The 17898-nt window shown below is 57.0% G+C and overlaps 1 protein-coding gene across 2 annotated transcripts in view; it reads left to right on the top strand.

Moving 5' to 3' along the window:
• Positions 1–17898, top strand: part of HMCN2 (hemicentin 2) — a 145992-nt gene that overhangs the window by 18909 nt on the left and 109185 nt on the right. For both annotated transcript variants that reach the window (XM_086684280.1, XM_086684281.1), the window contains exons 2-8: positions 1277–1347; positions 2487–2645; positions 3933–4055; positions 11869–12040; positions 12921–13027; positions 13912–14032; positions 16111–16374. In XM_086684280.1, coding sequence (XP_086540406.1) covers positions 1277–1347; positions 2487–2645; positions 3933–4055; positions 11869–12040; positions 12921–13027; positions 13912–14032; positions 16111–16374 — 1017 coding nt within the window. The remainder of the gene's footprint in view (positions 1–1276; positions 1348–2486; positions 2646–3932; positions 4056–11868; positions 12041–12920; positions 13028–13911; positions 14033–16110; positions 16375–17898) is intronic.

Below are 17898 nucleotides of genomic sequence, written 5' to 3' on the forward strand. Positions count from 1 at the left end.
TAGCTTGTTCTGTTTTCTTGCTGAGCAGTATTTGATTATACGAAGAGACCACAGTTTGTTTACCGTTTCTTTGGTTGATGGACATTGGACCGGTTTCCAGTTCTGGGCTATTATGAGTACAACACACTGAACGTTTGAGTACAAGTCTTGGTGTAGACATATGTTTTCATTTCTCGGGAGCGAAGTGGCTGGATCGAATGGTATGTGCATGCTTGATGTTTTTAGAAAGTTCTTTTGGCCTTCCAAAGTGGTTGGACCCTTTTGCATTCCCACCGGCGGTGGACGGAAGTTTCAGTTGCCCTGTGTCCTCGCCTGCGTTTGGTGCAGTCAGCCTTTGTAATTGAATTCTGTTCTTTTTAAATGAGCTAACAGGGGCGCCTGGGTGGCTCAGTTGGTGCCAAGCATCCGACTTCGGCTCAGGTCACGATCTGGTGGTCTGTGGGTTCGAGCCCCGCGTCGGGCTCTGTGCTGACAGCTCAGAGCCTGGAGCCTGCTTCTGATTCTGTGTCTCCCTCTCTCTCTATTCCTCCCTTGCTCGTTCTCTGTCTCTCTCGGTTTCTCAAAAATAAATAAACGTTAAAAAAAATTTAGGGGCGCCTGGGTGGCGCAGTCGGTTAAGCGTCCGACTTCAGCCAGGTCACGATCTCGCGGTCCGTGAGTTCGAGCCCCGCGTCAGGCTCTGGGCTGATGGCTCGGAGCCTGGAGCCTGTTTCCGATTCTGTGTCTCCCTCTCTCTCTGCCCCTCCCCCGTTCATGCTCTGTCTCTGTCTGTCCCATAAATAAAATAAAAACGTTGAAAAAAAAAAATTAAAAAAAAAAAAAAAAATTTAAATGAGCTAATAAATGGATGGAGTTTCTGGAAGATTTCATTCTTGTTCATCAGCCTGGTGTTGGACAGCTCTCTGTTCCTTCGTCTTTCCAGAATTCCTTTCCCACTGATGGTGAATAGAGACGGCCGTGTTCAGAAAAGATTAGGGACCGTGGTTTTGAGGTTGAGCAGGGTGGGGGTTGCCCTCCGTCTCGCCTCTGTGCTCCCCTGGAGTTCTGGTCTGGTTTGGAGCAGGGCAGGGGGCTGAGTAGCCTGACCTCCCTTCCAGGTCAGATCCCGGCAGGCCTGGAAGCCTCTCTCCCTTTGGTGGGGGGGTGGGGGGTCTGGGGCCGAGGCTTCACCCCCTTTCCCCCCTGGTGGCACGTCTTGTAACTGCTGCCCCACCCCACGGAGGCAGTGCGTCTGGGAATCCAAGCCTACCTGGGCCTCTCTCTCTTTTCCCTGCAGATATTGGCCCGGTGACCCTCACGGCAGACCCGGCGGTGTTTCAGAGGGAGCTGAGAGAACTCTATGTGCAGGTGGGCCACCCTGCCCCTGGCTGCCGCCCACCCCCCGCCTCCTGCCGTCCTTCCCAGTCCATGCAGAGGCCAAGGTCTTTACCCTACCCGGTGGCCAAGATGGCGGCTCCCTGAACCGCCATCACCCGCCTCCCAACACTGCCTGGGGCCTGCACCCCAGCTGGGGGGTCCCGGAGAATATGTACTTCTCGGGGTTCCTTCCTTTATTCGGTGAACCAAGTACCGACAGGAGTCCCTGTGCCTGGCACGTAGTAGGTGCTTATTATTCAGTGAACGGACGAAGCGGTAGCTGAAGGAGGATGCGAGGGGTCTCAGTGCAGACCCCCAAAGCCGACACACTGAGCACCTTGGTAAAGCATCTGTCCTTCCCCGCCTCCCGCCGCTGAGGACAGCAGCTTCCTGAAGGCAGGGGCCCCACATATCTGGCTCACCGCCGGGTCCCCCAGGACTCAGAACGGGGCCCAGCGCCTGGAGGGGACAGGAAACGCATGTGGACCGGATGAACGGGCCCGGGAGAGATGCGTTACTGAAAAGTGACCCTGTTGCTGGGTGTGCAAAGCTGTCGAGGCGGGACGCGCTCCCTTCTCGCGGAGCTCCCGTCCGTGGGCCGGGAGGGCGGGAGCGTGTGTTGGTTTGGGACTGATTCCGGGGCAGAGAGGATTCGGTGGGAGGGCTGGCTGAGAATGACGTCCTCTGCCCGAAGCCCACCTCTCTCTCTCCCGGCCGCCCCCTGTACCCTCCGTCGTCCAAGCCTTGACCAACACGTGGCTTCTTTGGGGCATCTGTTAGACGTCCCGGAGCTCCCCTCCCTCCTCTCCATCTTGCATCACTCACCGCAGTGGTAATTAAAGAACCACGTCGTGCTTGTTAGCGCTTAGAGCAGGCCCCACGGGAGGGACCCCACTCTTGCGTGGGTGAGCGAGCGAGCAGATGGTACCACTCGTCTAAAGCAGGCTGGATGTGACCTTGTCTCAGGGAAGGAGTGCCGTGGCCTGGCCTCACCCATAGACGGGCGGGGACAGAGGCCGGACAGAGGGGATTGCCCCCCTCCAGCCCCCCCGTCGGTGTCAGAGGTCTACCTGGGTGGGCCCCACCTGGAGGAGCTGGGTGACGGCCCCTGACACACCCCTGCCCTGCAGGGAGGCGGCGACTGCCCAGAGATGAGTGTGGGAGCCATCAAGGCTGCCGTGGAGGTGGCCAACCCCGGCTCCTTTATCTACGTCTTCACGGACGCCCGCGCCAAGGACTACCACAAGAAGGAGGATGTCCTGCGCCTCCTGCAGCTGAAACAGTCACAGGTGAGTGGACCGGCCCGGGGAGCTCGAGCGTGGGGGCCCCAGGGGGGTCCTGAGGAAGCTGGGGTCCCCGGCGCAGGCAGCCCGGGCCCCCACCTGCCGAGCGGAGGGCGGGAGCTTCTCGTCCAGGGTCTCCGCCAGCCCTGGAGGCCGAGCCGGTCTGGTGAAGTCCAAGTGTGTTCTCATGCTCTGGGCCCCCCGCCCGCCGGGGCTCCCGCCGCCTGGCGAGGCTCATTCTTGATAAAGACCACGCCACCCCCGGCTCCCCTCGCGCGCTGTCAGAGTCTGTGCAATCCGTCTTCCTCCTGGCGTCGCCTCTGCTCCCGTCTCTGCAGAGCGAGGCGCCCTCTTCCCAGTGCCTCAAGGTCTGGACTCTCTGCTGGGGCTTTTGCATCTTGTGTTCACGGCCAGGGCTGGGGGAGGGGTGTGCACGGGACGGGAGAAGGGCCATCTGACTGTGTGACCTCCTCAGGTGAAGCTCTCGAGAGCTGGGACAGCTTCTCTGGTCTCCCGTCTAGAACAAACTCCATTCTCCAAGGTTCTTCTTCTTCTTCTTTTTTGCTTTTAAATTTTTTTAATGTTTATGTATTTTTGAGAGAGAGAGAGAGAGCATAAGCAGGGGAGGGGCAGAGAGAGAGGGAGACACAGACTCCGAAGCAGGCTCCGGGCTCTGAGCTGTCAGCACACAGCCCGACGCGGGGCTTGAACTCATGAACCGTGAGATCACGACCTGAGCCGAAGTCAAACAGTCAACCTTAGAACCCACGGTTTTTCTAAGTGTGTGGTCTCCAGGGGCTACTGCTTGGGGCCAGCCGATTTCCATCCCCTTCCTTGTTGTAGATTTAATAATGGCTCCCAGTGGCTCAGTCGGGTAAGCATCTGACTTCGGCTCAGGTCACGATCTCACGGTTCGAGCCCCGCGTCGGGCTCTGTGCTGACAGCTCGGAGCCTGGAGCCTGCGTCGGATTCTGCGTCTCCCTCTCCCTCTTGCTCACACACTCCCTCTCTCTCTTTCTCTCTCTCTCAAAAAAAAAAAAAAAACATTAAAAAAATAATGGCTCCCATGTATCGAGGCACCTAGTAGGCCTGGCCCTGTACCACACCCTTGACCTGCGTCGGCCCCGATCACCTGGGGTGGGCGCTCTCATCATTCCCATTCTCCAGATGCATCCGCTGAGCCCGGAGAGGAAGGGGCTTGGCCCAGGCCCCTCCTCCCTGGTTCTGGCCCTGCCACTCCACTCACCCCTGAAGAAGGTGGCCAGGGAAGCCACCTGTGTGTCCCTCTTCCAGGTGGTCTTCGTGCTGACGGGGGACTGTGGTGACCGCACCCATCCCGGCTACCTGGCTTACGAGGACATCGCTGCCACCAGCTCCGGGCAGGTGTTCCACCTGGACAAGCAGCAGGTGACCGAGGTGAGCCTTCCCTGACCGTCCTCGCCCCTGGGCGGCTGGGCTTGGTGGTCAGGTGCCACCCGTGAGCAGTGCTCCCCCTGTGGCCAGCAGCGCAGTGAGTGCTGTGCTCCGGGCTGTATGAGGTCCTCTCGCCAGCCCCCCACCCTCTACCCGCCCCCCCGCCCCCGCCCCCACCCCAAAGGCAGGTGCCGCAGACTTCCCGATTTCGCAGGTAAAGAGGCTGGAGCTCGAAGAAGCACCCTGGGTCCCACAGGTGGCCCGGGCTGGCAAGATGGACCTAGCAAAATTTGCCAACAGTTGGGGGGCGGGGGTACGGGGTGAGCTTCTCCGCAGAATTGGGGAACCCAGGGGCGGGTAGAGGAGTGGGTGGGGGGCAGGGGGCGTCCGATTCAGGCTGTGTTGCTGGGGCAGAGAGTCCTGCTGGGGAACAAGCAGGCAGGCGCTTGCTTGGTCCTGTGTCCTGAGATGCAGGGTTGTCAGTGACCTGGCGTCTGTACCCTCGCCGTGTTCTTGAACTGGGTGCCTGCCCTTCCTCTCCTCCAGGCCCCATTGGCCGCTCAGAACTTGCCCTTCTTTGCCTCTCCCTGCGCGTCTGCCTGCTCCCTTTCAGGAGCCAGAGGGATCCTTCCAGTGGCATGCTCATAAATGTTCACAACTGCGTCCCTGGAAAGAATAAGAATGTCCGTTTCCATCTCCCTCATCTGACCGATGAACCTCTCCTGTTTGCCCCCTGGAGAAGGTCCGGGCCCTTATCCAACCCTGTGGCCCGTGTTCTCCCCTTTTGCTCACCGCTGCCGCCCCACTGGCCTCTGCTGTTTCTTCAGTGCCCCGCGTCTTTCTACCCCAGGGCCTTTGCTCATGCGGCTCGTTTTTCCCACCTCTCCTCCCCTGGCTCCTCATTTTCCCGGTCTTAGCTGACATGCTGTCCCCTTGGGAGACCTCCCTGGATTTCCCTTCTTGTTACTTAATGCCACTAGGCTGTGGGCTCCCCGACAGCCCGGCCCTTACGGGTCCTGTATCCTGGGTCCCGTCTGCTGCCGTATCCCCGGCACCTTATGCAGCCCCCAGCGTGGGGCAGGTGCTCAGTAAATAGCCAGTGGGTGGACAGATGCGGGGTCCCTTGCGCCCGAGGCCCTGGGAGGAGGAAGGCAAGAGAGATTGTGTGTGTGAGGCAGGCCCTGGCCCCAGCCAACCCTGCTGTAGCCTCCAGGAGAGGGTTTTTTTTGTGTGTGTGTTCTGTATTTATGCTCTCCGGGGCCGTGTTTAGATTAGCGTGCCTTAACTCCCTGTTGACAGATGGCGTTTATGGCTCTCCGCGACACATTGGACTTTATTCTCTGGCATGTGCACCTCCTCTGGCGCTGAGCCGCCCAAGTGAGGGTGGGAGGCGTTGAAGAATGGAGGGATGGCTGGGTCCTTGTCTGGGGGGAGACCTATTTGGGTGGGAGCTGGGTGCTTGTCAGCGGCTAATCAGACAGTGCGGTGCCGGGCAGGGTAGCGGAGGACGGCCCTGCCCGGGTGTGTGGGGCTGGGCTCTCCTGTGCTCTCTCTCGAGGCGGGGAAGTTGGGGCGACTCCGCTGGCTCCTGGCCGTAGTACCCAGCCTTCTGTTGTGGGAGCCTGACTCGGCAGTAGGTGTCTCAATTGATGGGACCTCCGGTGGCCCAGCATTGGCTGCCTCTGGGTAGCGGCCTGGATCCTCCTCCTTCCTGGCCACAGAGCTGCGTCATTCCAGATGTGCCCAGACATTCGGCAAGCCTGAGAAAGCGGCCGGGGCACCCGGGAGAGGGAACGGTGTCTTTGCCCAAGCCAGGGGGGGCTCCAGCTGAGAGAATGACTCCTCAGAAGTTGCGGGAGTCCCTAAATTATTGCCTGTGTCGTTAGCCCCTTCACCTTCCCAAGGTACGTCCCATGCGGCAGGAGCGACACGTTCTGTAATCTCTCTTCCCTTCGCTGACCGTGCACCTGCTACGCTCACCGCGCACAGCTTCAGGTGCCGGGCGCAGAGACAGAATCCATCCAGGTCCGGTCTCGGTGCTTCTGAGCCTTTACTTTCTTCCGGTTGTGGGGTTGGCCCTGTGGGATTCCAGGGTCGTTAAAGCAAGGGAAAGATCCTCTCCCCCTGGCGGGGTCGGTTCGGAGCTTTTGCCATCCTTCGGTGGACGGGGGAGGCAGGCATCATGGCCCCTTGGGGGTGTGCATTTCTGGTCTCGGCTGAGCTAGGTCCAAGGCCCCCCTTGCCCTGGCACGGAGCCCCCCCACCCCCGCCCAGCCCTGGCAGAGTGGGCCGGAGTTGCTGGGCAAAGCCCCTCATTCTGAAGCTTTCTCTGGCCCTGGGAAGTCCCTTCTGGGGGCCCAGACCCTGCCCCTGTTCGCACCGGCCCAGCCCGCACAAACGTGGCAAATCGCCCAGATTCTGCACATTTCTCAACTAGGAGGAAGGCGAGCTACCTTCTAAGGCAGTAAGTGTGGGGTGCAGGGGAGAAGGGGAGCTCTGACCAGGTGGTTCCAGTTAACAGATCAGGAGGCGCCGGCCCCAGAGATGACTTCATCCCGGACTCTTCCCGGAGAGGGCAGCCCGGTGGAGGTTTAGGGCCGCATGCCGGCTTCGGACCCCAGCCCTGCCACCTGCCTGCCGCGTGACCCGAACTCAGTCCTTAACCTCTCTGGGCCTCCGTTTCCCCCTGTGCACGGCTGGGTTTTTGAGAGCCCCTGCCCGGTGAGACGGGGGCGCTGTCCGGACAGGCACCCGGAAGCCCTTGGTGAGAGTTCGTGACGGCTGTGGCTCCAGCCCCCTGCTTTGGTGTGGAGCCCAGAACCCATGCCAGGCTCCGGCACACCCCCCTGGAGAGTAAGGGCTCTCTCGGAAAAGGTTCTCAGGACCCGAGCGCCCAGCGGTGGCGCCCAGCTGGCTGGGGCTGGTGCCCTCTCTCCATCACTGCCTGCCGGGCTTCCTGACCCAGGCTCCACGGTCCGGTCCCAGCTCTCTGCTCTGCGGCTCTCGGGCCCTGTAGGCCCCTGGCCTCCCCGCTCGGCCTCCTCGGCCGGCCTGGCTGTCAGGCGTCTGGGGGAGGGGCCCCAGGGGATGATTTATCTGCCGTGAAAGGCCCAGCGGCAGCCATCTGGCCAGGGTAGCAGCTCCAGATTCTTTCCATCCTTCCCTATCGGTGACAGAGAGATGAGCCCCATCGCAGCACGGGCTCGCGGGCCCCCGGTCCCGCTAACATCTGGAAGCCATTGTCTTCGCCAGATAAACATTGAGCTGGCTTGATGAAGGCACTCCGCTCCGAGGGCTCCCCAGATTCCGCTTGGAGCCCTGGGGGGATTGTAGGGTCCAGGAAGCCTGTCCACAGGCCTGGACGCACAGGGGATCCGAGCTGGCTGAGGGCAGCGCCCTGGCGGTGACGGGCTTAGGGCAGACCCCGTGGGCACGCAGCCGCCTGGTGGGGTCCCTGGCACTGAGCTCAGTCTGAGCCTTCTCTGCCAGTCGGTAGCCTGAACTCCTGGGCACCGTCCCTCCGTCATCCTAGAATAAGCTCGTAGTGACAGTTGCAACGCAACAGGCAACAGTGCGTGTGATTTCTTTGGGTAATTGTCAGCTGGTGCAGCCACCGCCTCCAGGCAGCTTTGCTCGGTTGTGATTTCCTCCCGACCCTTGACAAGGCCCGGTCCCAGGGGAAGACGACAGTGGTCCCGGAGCTGTGGCAGCAGCTGCCTCACCTCGCTGGCTTCTGTCCGCCTCTCCAGATGAGAGCCTCGACTGCCGCTTCCTCCCGCCAGCCCCCGTGTGTGCGCAGAACCTTTCCAAGGGAAACATTACTCAGAAAGCTAGACGAGCGGGCGCCTGGGTGGCTCAGTCGGTTAAGCATCCGCATCTCGGCTCAGGTTCATGATCTCACGTTTTCGTGGGTTCAACCCCTGCCTCAGGCTCTGAGCACTGACTGTGTGGAGCCTGCTTGGGATTCTCTCTCTCTCTCTCTCTCTCTCTCTCTCTCTCTCTGCCCCTCCCCTGCTCAAGCTCTCTGTGTCTCTCTCAAAACAAATCAAATTGAAGAAAAAAAGAAAGAAAGCTGGGCGAAACAGAAGAAAGAGGGACCTCCAAGTATACAGAGAAGTGAGTGTTCGGAACCTGGGATTCGTATCCTGTAGTAACTGAAATCCAGCTGCAACATGTAGATGTTCCAGCTCAGTCTGGACAAAATGTATTCACTTTTTAAATCTCGGGCACTTTCTTCCAATTCCCTTCTTTCCCTTTTCTCTCTCGCCGGCGATCGCACAGTAGGACTCTGATGCGGAGCAAGGTTGGCCGACATGTAGCACACGAGGCCCGCTTTCGGACCCCGTATCCCAGCAGACATGACTCACCAGTCACAGAACGTCTTCTCACTGAAGCTGAATGCGGTTTCGACTTTTGTCAGACAGTATCCCAGGAAGCTACTTCCAGGTTAGATTTGATTGGCGATTGATCAGGTTTGATTAGATGGATCAGAATTGGCGAGCGCCAGGGTACCCCTGTGGTTGCCTAGGGGTATATATTCAAGTCATGGCGTACTTGTTCTTTTTCAAGGACTTTTTCTTTAAAAAAAAAAAAATATGATCATGAAAGATGTTAAAGATAAAGAAAAGTCAGAAGAAGATAGGAGAAGGAAGAAAAACGAAGAGGGAGGGAGGCAAACCAGAAGACAGACTCTTAACTGTGGAGAACAAACTGAGGGTTGGTGGAGGGAGGTGGGTGGGGGAGGGGCTAAATGGGGGATGGGGACTGGGGAGGACACTTGTGGGGAGGAGCACTGGGTGTTGTACGTGAGTGATGAATCACTAACTTCTGTTCCTGCAACCAGTGTTGCACGATGTGTTAACGAGCCAGAATTTATTTATTTATTTAAAATTTTTTTTAACGTTTATTTATTTTTGAGACAGAGAGAGACAGAGCATGAATGGGGGAGGGGCAGAGAGAGAGCGAGACACAGAATCGGAAGCAGGCTCCAGGCTCTTGAGCCATCAGCCCAGAGCCCGACGCGGGGCTCGAACTCGTGGACCGCGAGATCGTGACCTGAGCCGAAGTCGGACGCTCAACCGACTGAGCCACCCAGGCGCCCCTAACGAACCAGAATTTAAATCAAAACTTGAAACAAACAAAAAAGAACCTATGTCCCAATTAGATTCAGCACCTAACATGTTTACCCCGCCTGCTTTATCTGTCTCTTTCTATGCCTTTTGTTGAATCGTGACACCTTACCCGTAAATAGTCATGTGTGGGTTTTTTAAAAAAAAATATATATGATCTTGGACACAGCCCACGATACCCTCTAATAAAATGAATAGTATTCTGCTGGTATCGTCCGATGCCAAGTTCATATTCAGTTTCCCCAATTGTCCTCAAAATGTCTTCGGTAACACGTTTTGTCAAATCGGGATTTAATCAGGGGCTGTGCATTTCATTCACTTGTTGTGGCTGTTAACGTCCGCTTCCATCTGGAACAGTCTACCCTTTTTTTAATGCCACTAACTTGCTGGAGAGGCATCGGCTGTACAGTATCCCGTGTTACGGATTCATCTGATTGTTTCCTTATGGTGTCATTAATTTGTTCCCTCACCCCCCGTATTCCCTAACCTGGCAGTTAGCTCTCAGTGGCTGATTAATGGAAGCCAGCATTTCTGACAGGAATATTTCACGGTTGGTGCTGTGTGTATTTTCTGTTGCATTGCCCCGGGAGGTAAATAATGTCTGATTGTCCCGCTCTTCCTGATGATAGTTTGATTCCTGGTGAAGGTGGTGACAGCCAGCTCTCGGTGCATTGTAGGGCCGCATTTTTCCCCTTATGACTCAAGCGGTCTGTGGGGTAAATGCTGGGGCTCCACATGGTCGTCCAGTTCCCCACCCGCCTTCCATCTAATGGTTGTGGCGTCCGTGGAGGATGCTTGCCTGAAACAATGATTTCATTAGGGGTTGCAAAATGATGATTTCCTCATTGCCTCATCTCTTTCACATTCATTAGTGGGCGTTCTTCCCTGAAAAAAGAGCTTTGGCTTCTCCAAAGGGATGGCTTGGTTTTTTGAGGCACAGTGCCTATGGAAAAGGCAGGGATCGCACTTAGTTCTTTCTATTTAATTAGCAGGTTGCTTTCACTGGTGGCAAATGAGGTTTTATTGTTTTGAATTTCGCTTTTCTTTGAGTATTATGGGCACACGGATTCTTTAAAGTTTATTTATTTTGGGAGAGAGAGAGAGAGAGCGTGAGCGTGCACAAGTTGGGGAGGGGCAGAGAGAGAGGAAGAGAGAGCGAATCCCAAGCCGACTCCACGATGTCCGTGCAGAGCCCAACACGGGGCTCGATCTCACGAACTGTGAGATCATGAACTGAGCCGAAAATCACGAGGCAGACGCTGAACCGAATGAGCCACCCGGGCGCCCCGGGGGACACAGATTCTAGAGTTCAATGTGTTTCAGTTGATTAAAGTCATTATTCTTTTAGGGGTTCAAGTTGCCCCAGATTTAGCCAATGGGAGCTCTTTTCTCTCTGCGCTTATGGTGCTAATTTGTTGGACAGTGAGGTTCCTGTTTCATTTTGTTTAGTTCAAGAAGCATCCCGTGAAAACCTTAAAGTCACTTGGCCCGGGGCCGGCGGGGGGGTGGGGGGGTGGGCGGGGGAGGCCCCCTCCGAGTCCTCTTGCCTGGTTTTCTTACTGGAAACTGTGGGATGTGGCTGCTACAAAGGCAGGGACCGGGATGGAGCTGAGTCAGGTGACTGCCAGGTGAAATCTGGTGGCCCTGGTCAGGAGGTGTGTGCCCTGTCAGACCACACACAGTGAGCACATGCTTCCTGAGTACCCTGTCTGTGCCAGACGTTGAGCTCGGGGCACGGCGGAGGGTCTCTGCCCTCCTGGGGCTCCCAGGCCAAGAGGGGAGACAGGCATGAATGTAGCCAGGAGTGGGTTGATAAAGAAGGGGCAGGTCATTTCTGTCAGAGAACAGTGTGTGTGGGGGGAGCTGCCTAGGGAGGCCCGGGGGTTCAACCCTATAAGCGTGGGGAGAGTCAGGGGCACGCTGACCTTGAGTCGGGTTGGACAGCTACCTAAATCCTAGGACAGGACACGGGGGCTTGAAGATCGTGGTCAGGATTTGGAGAAACTCAACAATTTTGTGCTCTGTGAGATAACTTAGACTGGATCCGGGGTTGCTGACATGGGGTCTGTGCAACCCCCCTGCCCACCAAAATCATACTTTAAATGTGTACCTGGGTGGGGGAGTCCTCGCCTGTTGCCTGCTTTTCAATGGGACCTGTCCAAAACACTTAAGATTTTAGAATGAATAAGCACTTCTAGAAACCAGGGACTTAGGATTTCTCAATGTTGTGAAATGAATCAGGAGGAGACTCCATCTTGGCAGCAGACCCTCTCGGTCCTGCTTAGAGAGTGTGCTACCCTGGCAGGAATGTGGCCTGAGGCCCCTTGAGGGGTGACAGTGAATTACATTGCTCTGGGGGAGATTCCGGATCTCCAGGGTTCATCTGTGGGTAGGAGGCATCAGGAAGGCTTCCTGGAGGAAGTGGTGGGTGCCATAGAAATTGGCCATTCCCTCTGAGCTGCCTCAGTTCAGGCCAGGAGGGTAATGATGTGTGAACTGGGCCTCTTGTAGAGCGGTGGGAGTGTGGGGGGACTGGGTGACCTGGAAGGCCTATACGCTGCCTAAAACCCAGGGTGGGGGACTGGATTCTGCTGGCGACCTGTCAGAGACCTGCCTCCAGTGGGTCAGACACAAGCGGGACCACAGGCACCTCTGCTGGCATCAGCTTCTCATAACCTGCCTCCCAGGTGCTGAAGTGGGTAGAGTCAGCGATCCAGGCCTCCAAGGTGCACCTGCTGTCCACGGACCACAAGGAGGAGGGCGAGCACACGTGGAGGATTCCCTTTGACCCCAGCCTGAAGGAGGTCACCATCTCCCTGAGCGGTCCGGGTCCCAAGATCGAAGTCCGCGACCCACTGGGTATGTGCACCCTAGGACTGGCCGGCCTCTGCTTTGGCCCCAAGACTGAGCTGGGAGTCCGGGGTGGGACAAAGAGAGAGACCCCGGGTGGCAGTGGGTTTGGACACAAGGCTCTGGGAATAAGGAGGGTGGGGGGGGTGGCAAGTGGAGGGCAGAGGGGGTGCCCATGGTGAGTGAGGAAGCAGGGAGGCTGTTAGCAGCCAAGGGAGGGGAATTAAAACAACGACAGTCCTGGGGGCACCTGCGTGGCTCAGTCCCTTAAGCATCGGACTCTGGATTTCACTCAGGTCACCATCTCACGGCTGTGAGATCGAGCCCCACATGGGGCTCCGCGTTCAGCTTCACATTCTCTCTGTCTCTCCATCTGCCCCTCTCCTGAGTGCGCCCTCTGTCACGTGCTTGGGCTCTCTTTCTCTCAGTCTCTCTCTCTCTCCAAGAGTAATGACGATCCCTGGGATGCAAGGTTCACGCGGAGTCTTACCTGTATTCTCTCAGCGGGTCCCTACGGTGGGCTAGCAGACCAGTCGGGGCAAGAATTGGTGGCATGCCACCGAGATGGGAAGCTGGGACTCTGGGAGGTGGAGTGATTTGTCCAGGTCACCCAGGGTCGGTGTGATTTGGACCCAGCTATCTGGCCTCATGGAGCTCCGAGGATGTCCTGGGTCCCCAGGTCTGGAGGCCAGGTGTATGGCCCACACCCGGGGGTGGATGAGGCTGGAGTGTAGAATGGGGCAAAGGCCCGAGCACCGCCTAAGGCCTTTGTCACTTTCTCTGGGAAGGCTGAGGCTGGTGGTTGGAAAGACCATGGGTTCCTGGCAGAATGGGGCCTCTGTCACAGTCAGGAAAGATGTGGGGACAGAAACCCTTGGGCGTTCCACAGGGAGGATCCTGCAGAAGGACGAGGGCCTCAACGTGCTCCTCAGCATCCCTGACTCTGCCAAGGTTGTGGCGTTTAAGCCTGAGCATCCTGGGCTGTGGTCCATCAAGGTACGGGGCCCTGGTTCCCAGGGAGGGGACCAGTTTCACCGAGCTGAGACACTGTCTCCCTCCTGCCTGTCCCGAGAGCCCTGGGGCCCTGGGAGGCTGGGGGCTGGAACATGGGTGGCGAGGTGGGCGTATCAGTAGAAGCAAAGGGTCCAGAACAGAGGAGGAGTATTCTGCTTTGCACCAGTGAGAGGAAGTAGAGCGGTTTGGGGTTAGTTAGGGAACTTTTAAGAAAGTTGGAGAAGTGATTTGAGGGTCCAGAGGTGGGTGGCTGAGCCAGCTTGAGGTTCAGAACCTATCCTGTGAAGAATGAACAACAGAAGCAAGGGTGACCTTGGGGGGAAGGATGGCTCAGAGGGACAAGGGCTGGCAGGGGGAGCAGGGCCCACTCTAATCTGCAAGGTGCTGGAGGCCAGGGACTTGGGGTAGGCTGGGCCCCCAGCAGAGTGTCCTGGCATGGGGGAGGCTGCTGCTTTGGAGGGATGTGAGCTCCTGCTGATTGGACAAACGTTTGTGAAGCACCTGCTAGGCTCCAGGCCCTGGGCTGGGCGTGGGTGCTGCAGGGGAGGGGGTAGCATTGACTCCTGCCCTTCAAACTCTGAGTGGCTTTGAGCCAAGAGCTCTGATGCCAGTGGGGAAGGCAAGGCAGGGCTTAGACCTGTAGGGGGACAGACAGAGCTGCAGGTGTTGGGTGGGGGGGAGGCCAGAAGGGCAGAACAGCCTCAGGGGTCCCACTAAGGACACTACCGTAGCTGAGGCTTCTTCTGCTTCATTTGGGGAGTGTCGTGCTGGGCCCCCAGGGAGTAGGTAAGTTGCCCACGTGTCTGTCCCGGTGCTGGGGCACCGGAGGCGGATGCCCTGGTGACGTGGGCCGGGGCCTGTGCTAGGTCTATAGCAGCGGTCGCCATTCGGTGAGGATCACAGGCGTCAGCAACATCGACTTCCGAGCCGGCTTCTCCACCCAGCCCTCTCTGGACCTCAACCACACCATTGAGTGGCCCCTACAAGGTATGGTGCTCCGGACCCTGGGGATGATGCAGATCTGCCTTCTGAAGAGGCGGGGCTTGCCTTTGGGAATCGGGGAGCCTTGGGGGGCAGGCTATGAGTGTGTGACTGCAATGTACCCGGAAGAGGCTGGCTTGAGCCATTCTCTCAGACCACAGTGAACCGAGCCCAGGGCCAGCACCCTCTCCACTGGCCCCCACCCAGGTAACGCCGTGACCATTTACCTTTAGAACACACTCCCTGCCCCCAAAGGCCCCCAGGACCTTTGGCTGTCCCCCTTAGTACTCAGTCCACACTTTCTCTTTTTCCTTTGTCCAAACTTGTCCGTCTAGAGCTTCTTCGGTTTTCCACGGAACAGCAGGCTAGTCCGACAAACTAACAGGTGCTAGTCCGTTGTTAGCTTACTTGAAGAAGAGAACAGTATCTTACTCCAGAGGAATGAATGTCCTGATGGACATTCCGATATTCCGGAGGCTGATGGAGGTTGAGAGCCCAGGGGGATGTTGGAGTTGGAGGCACAGGGTCGGTTTTCTGATGAGAAGCCACCCCCTGGGATCTGGGGTTGCCTGTGTGTCCCATCATGGTTCCATCTGGGGGAGGAGGGCTCCAGAGCAGGCAGGGGCTCTTGGCTCGGGTTGTCAGAGCTCCATGCCAGAAAGTACCGTCTGGTGGCCAGATCAGGGGTCCCAGCGTATAGTTTGGGAAGTATGGTCCCTCACCGTGGGGCCATCAGAGGACTTTGCTGGGACCAGCTCAGAAGAGAGAAGGGGAGGGATCTAGACCAGGTCAGGTCAACTCGGACCACTGACCAATGACCAACACGGTGCATACAAGATCCTTAGAGCTTTTGAGCGTGTGTTTGCTCTAACTTTTGTCATCGTTGTCAACCCTTGTTGGTTCTGTGCGAGGACCATCTCCAAAGCGAAAGGGGGCTGCTTGCTCATTTCACGTTTGTTTTTCCCAGCGTCAGGACGTGGGGAGGCAGGGAAGCTTGGTTCCCGTTCGGAGCCAGGAGAGAAAAGAACTCCTAAATGCAGCGCGCGAGTGGGGGTTGAGAACTGAAGGGTCGCCAGGACCAGTCCCCAGTGGAAGAGAGTGCAGGGGACCTTCTTGGGACCTTTTTGGGACCTTCTTGGGTTTCTGCTTTTGATAAAGATGTGGTTTCCAAGACAGTTTTAAAAAAAAAGGGAGAGAGAAACAGCAGGGCGATTGCAAATGAGAAGTGATTGGCACTTGGCTTCAGTGCTGGGGCACCCGGGAGTCTGGAGGCCGTGGCTATAGCTGGACAGCAACTGCCCAAATACAGAGGACAGCAGCTACCTGCCGTTGGCCGATTGTTGCCACATGTGAATGGAGCCCAGCGCCGACACACGTTATTTTTCCAAGGAATCCGGACTTCCAGGTTTTGATGTGCCCTTTCCAGATTGTTCTCCACGCTTCTTCAAAAATGTTAAGGCGTTCAGATTTTTATCCAACCACACCCTCTGTTCCCTGGTTTGTGATCTCTGTGAAGAAACACAGTAATCACTGCCTGAAAAGGGAAAGACCCGAGCGAAGTTCCCAAATCAACTAAGGGAATTCAGAAACCCAGCTCCAGCTCTGTCTTTTCTGGAACAGGGTGAAAAGCCCGGGGCTAATAAGACAGAAAAGAAAATCAAAGGAAAGTGGACCGTGGGGGGAGAGAGAGGATAGGCAGGAGTCAGCGTTCCCAAACTAGCGTGTGTCTCACCTTGGCTGGTCCCAGAGCCTGCCCGATGACAGCCCACGCCAGAGTTAACGGGGGGAGGGTGGTGGTGGAGAGAAATGCCCCCTCCCAGTTCTACTCCAGGAGAGCCCGAGTCTGCAGAGTGGAGGTGATGCAGCCGTGGGAAGCTGTGGTGTGGGTGGACAGTGGCGTTTCAGGACCACGGACAGTAGCAGGCCCCCTCTGCTTATCCACCCCCCAGCATTAGTTGGCACAGCAAAGAGGTGAGGGGCCGCGAGGAGGGCCAAGCAAGCTGGGTCCCTGACTATGGTCTGAGGGCCCCTGCTTGGGGAGGATCACGGAGCCGGCATCTTCTTCCTCACCCTTCCCTCCGCAGGGGTGCCCATCTCCCTGGTCATCAACTCCACGGGCCTGCAGGCACCCGGCCACCTGGACTCCGTGGAGCTCTCACGCAGCTCGGGGCAGCCCCTCCTGACTTTGCCCATGCAGCCCCTCTCCAATGGCTCCGCCCATCAGCTCTGGGGCGGACCGCCCTTCCACGCCCCCCAGGAGCGCTTCTACCTCAAGGTGAAGGGCAAAGACCACGAGGGGAATCCCCTTCTCCGTGTCTCTGGAGTTTCCTACAGTGGGGTGGTCCCAGGTGAGTGAGTAGTGCTCGGCACCCCCAGCGCCCCGGCTCACTTGGAGACTCACTTCTTCCCGGAAGCCTTCCCTGATGGCGTGATATTAGAAAATTAAACTTCTATGAGCAGGAAACTCTGCGATGCGTTATGCTAAATACTGGGATGGTTCAGATGGAACAGTCAGTCGAGGATTTAGTACAAAGCCATCCGTCTGCCCATCTACCCCTGCCTCCACTCACGCATTCGTCTCTCCACCCACCCTTCGTTGACCCAAACATCCATCCATTCATCTGCCTATCCATGCATCCACCCACTCATCCATGCATCCATCCATCCAGATATCCATCCACCCATCCACTCATGCATGCGTGCATCCATCCAAATGTCTATCCAACATGCATTCTGTGTCAGTCCTGGTGCTAGGCGTTGTAGACACAGCAGTGGGCAGGGCAGCGAGTATGGGCCTGCTCTTCCATAATCCTAATCATGGGAATACTCAGCTAGTGACCATTTTGAGCACCTCTCATGAGATCATCCTGAACCAAGCACCTGCCATACGTTAGCTCATTGAGTGCTTCTGAGATGCGTCCCCATCTTATAGATGGAGAAGCTGAGGCTACCCATCTCACAGGGTTGCCCTGAGGGTTCCATAAGTTAATACACATCACAAGACAGCTCTTGGGTGCTCTGAGGCCGTGCCCATGATGTGGGCATTGTGGACTTGGGCCCTCCAGAGCGGCAGCTACTGTTAGTGTTATGTCTTTGTAGGCACAGGTCATTTTGTGGTCCTATCTTTGGTCATGTTGTGTTGGTTCCTACATGTATGTCTTTTTGCTTGTTTCCTTGTGTCCCCGAGGTCTCGCATGCGGCTGAGAAGCTCCCAGAGGGCAGGGCTGAGGCTTTGGCTTTCTAGCTCTGCCTCTGGTCCTAGCATGGGGTATCTGAGTTCACTGGCCATCAGCTTCCTTCCTGGGCTTTGTTCCCTCCTCCTGCCCACTCCCCGCTTTTCCGTGGCAGTGGCCTGGGCGGGGAGCTCACAGAGGTGGATGTCACTGATATCCAACATCTTCTTTGCTGGGGATCTCTTAACAAGGGCCAGACTCCTCTGTCTACTACAAATAGGGATGCAGAGAGGGCACTAGGGTGAGGTGGGGGACTTTGAGGATCCGAGTAGGGTAGGTTAGGGCAGGGTAGGGAGGTTGGGGACCCCGTCTCTCAGCCTCCTGACCTCCACCCCCCTGCTGTGGTCCCTGGGCCCCTCCTCCCTTGGCTTTTATAACTCCAAGGAGGAATTTTCAGGAGGGAGTTTCAGCAGGGGCAATAATAGCCTGTTTCTCTCTGTCCTGTTCTTGCAGATGAATCGAAGAGTTTGGATTTCTCTCTGGATTTTGGTCTTCATCTCAGCACTAGATTAGAGAGAGAGAGATAGAGAGAGAAAGAGAGAGTATGTGTGTGTTGGCAGGGCAGGGAGAAGGGAGGTGGTTTGGTGTTTTGCTTCCTTCCCCACTTGATGGGTCGGGAGGCTGGGAGTTGGGATTAGA

Source organism: Puma concolor, chromosome D4 (genome assembly GCF_028749965.1).
Source record: "Puma concolor isolate L17-30 chromosome D4, mPumCon1.1.hap2, whole genome shotgun sequence".
NCBI classification, from domain to species: domain Eukaryota; kingdom Metazoa; phylum Chordata; class Mammalia; order Carnivora; family Felidae; genus Puma; species Puma concolor.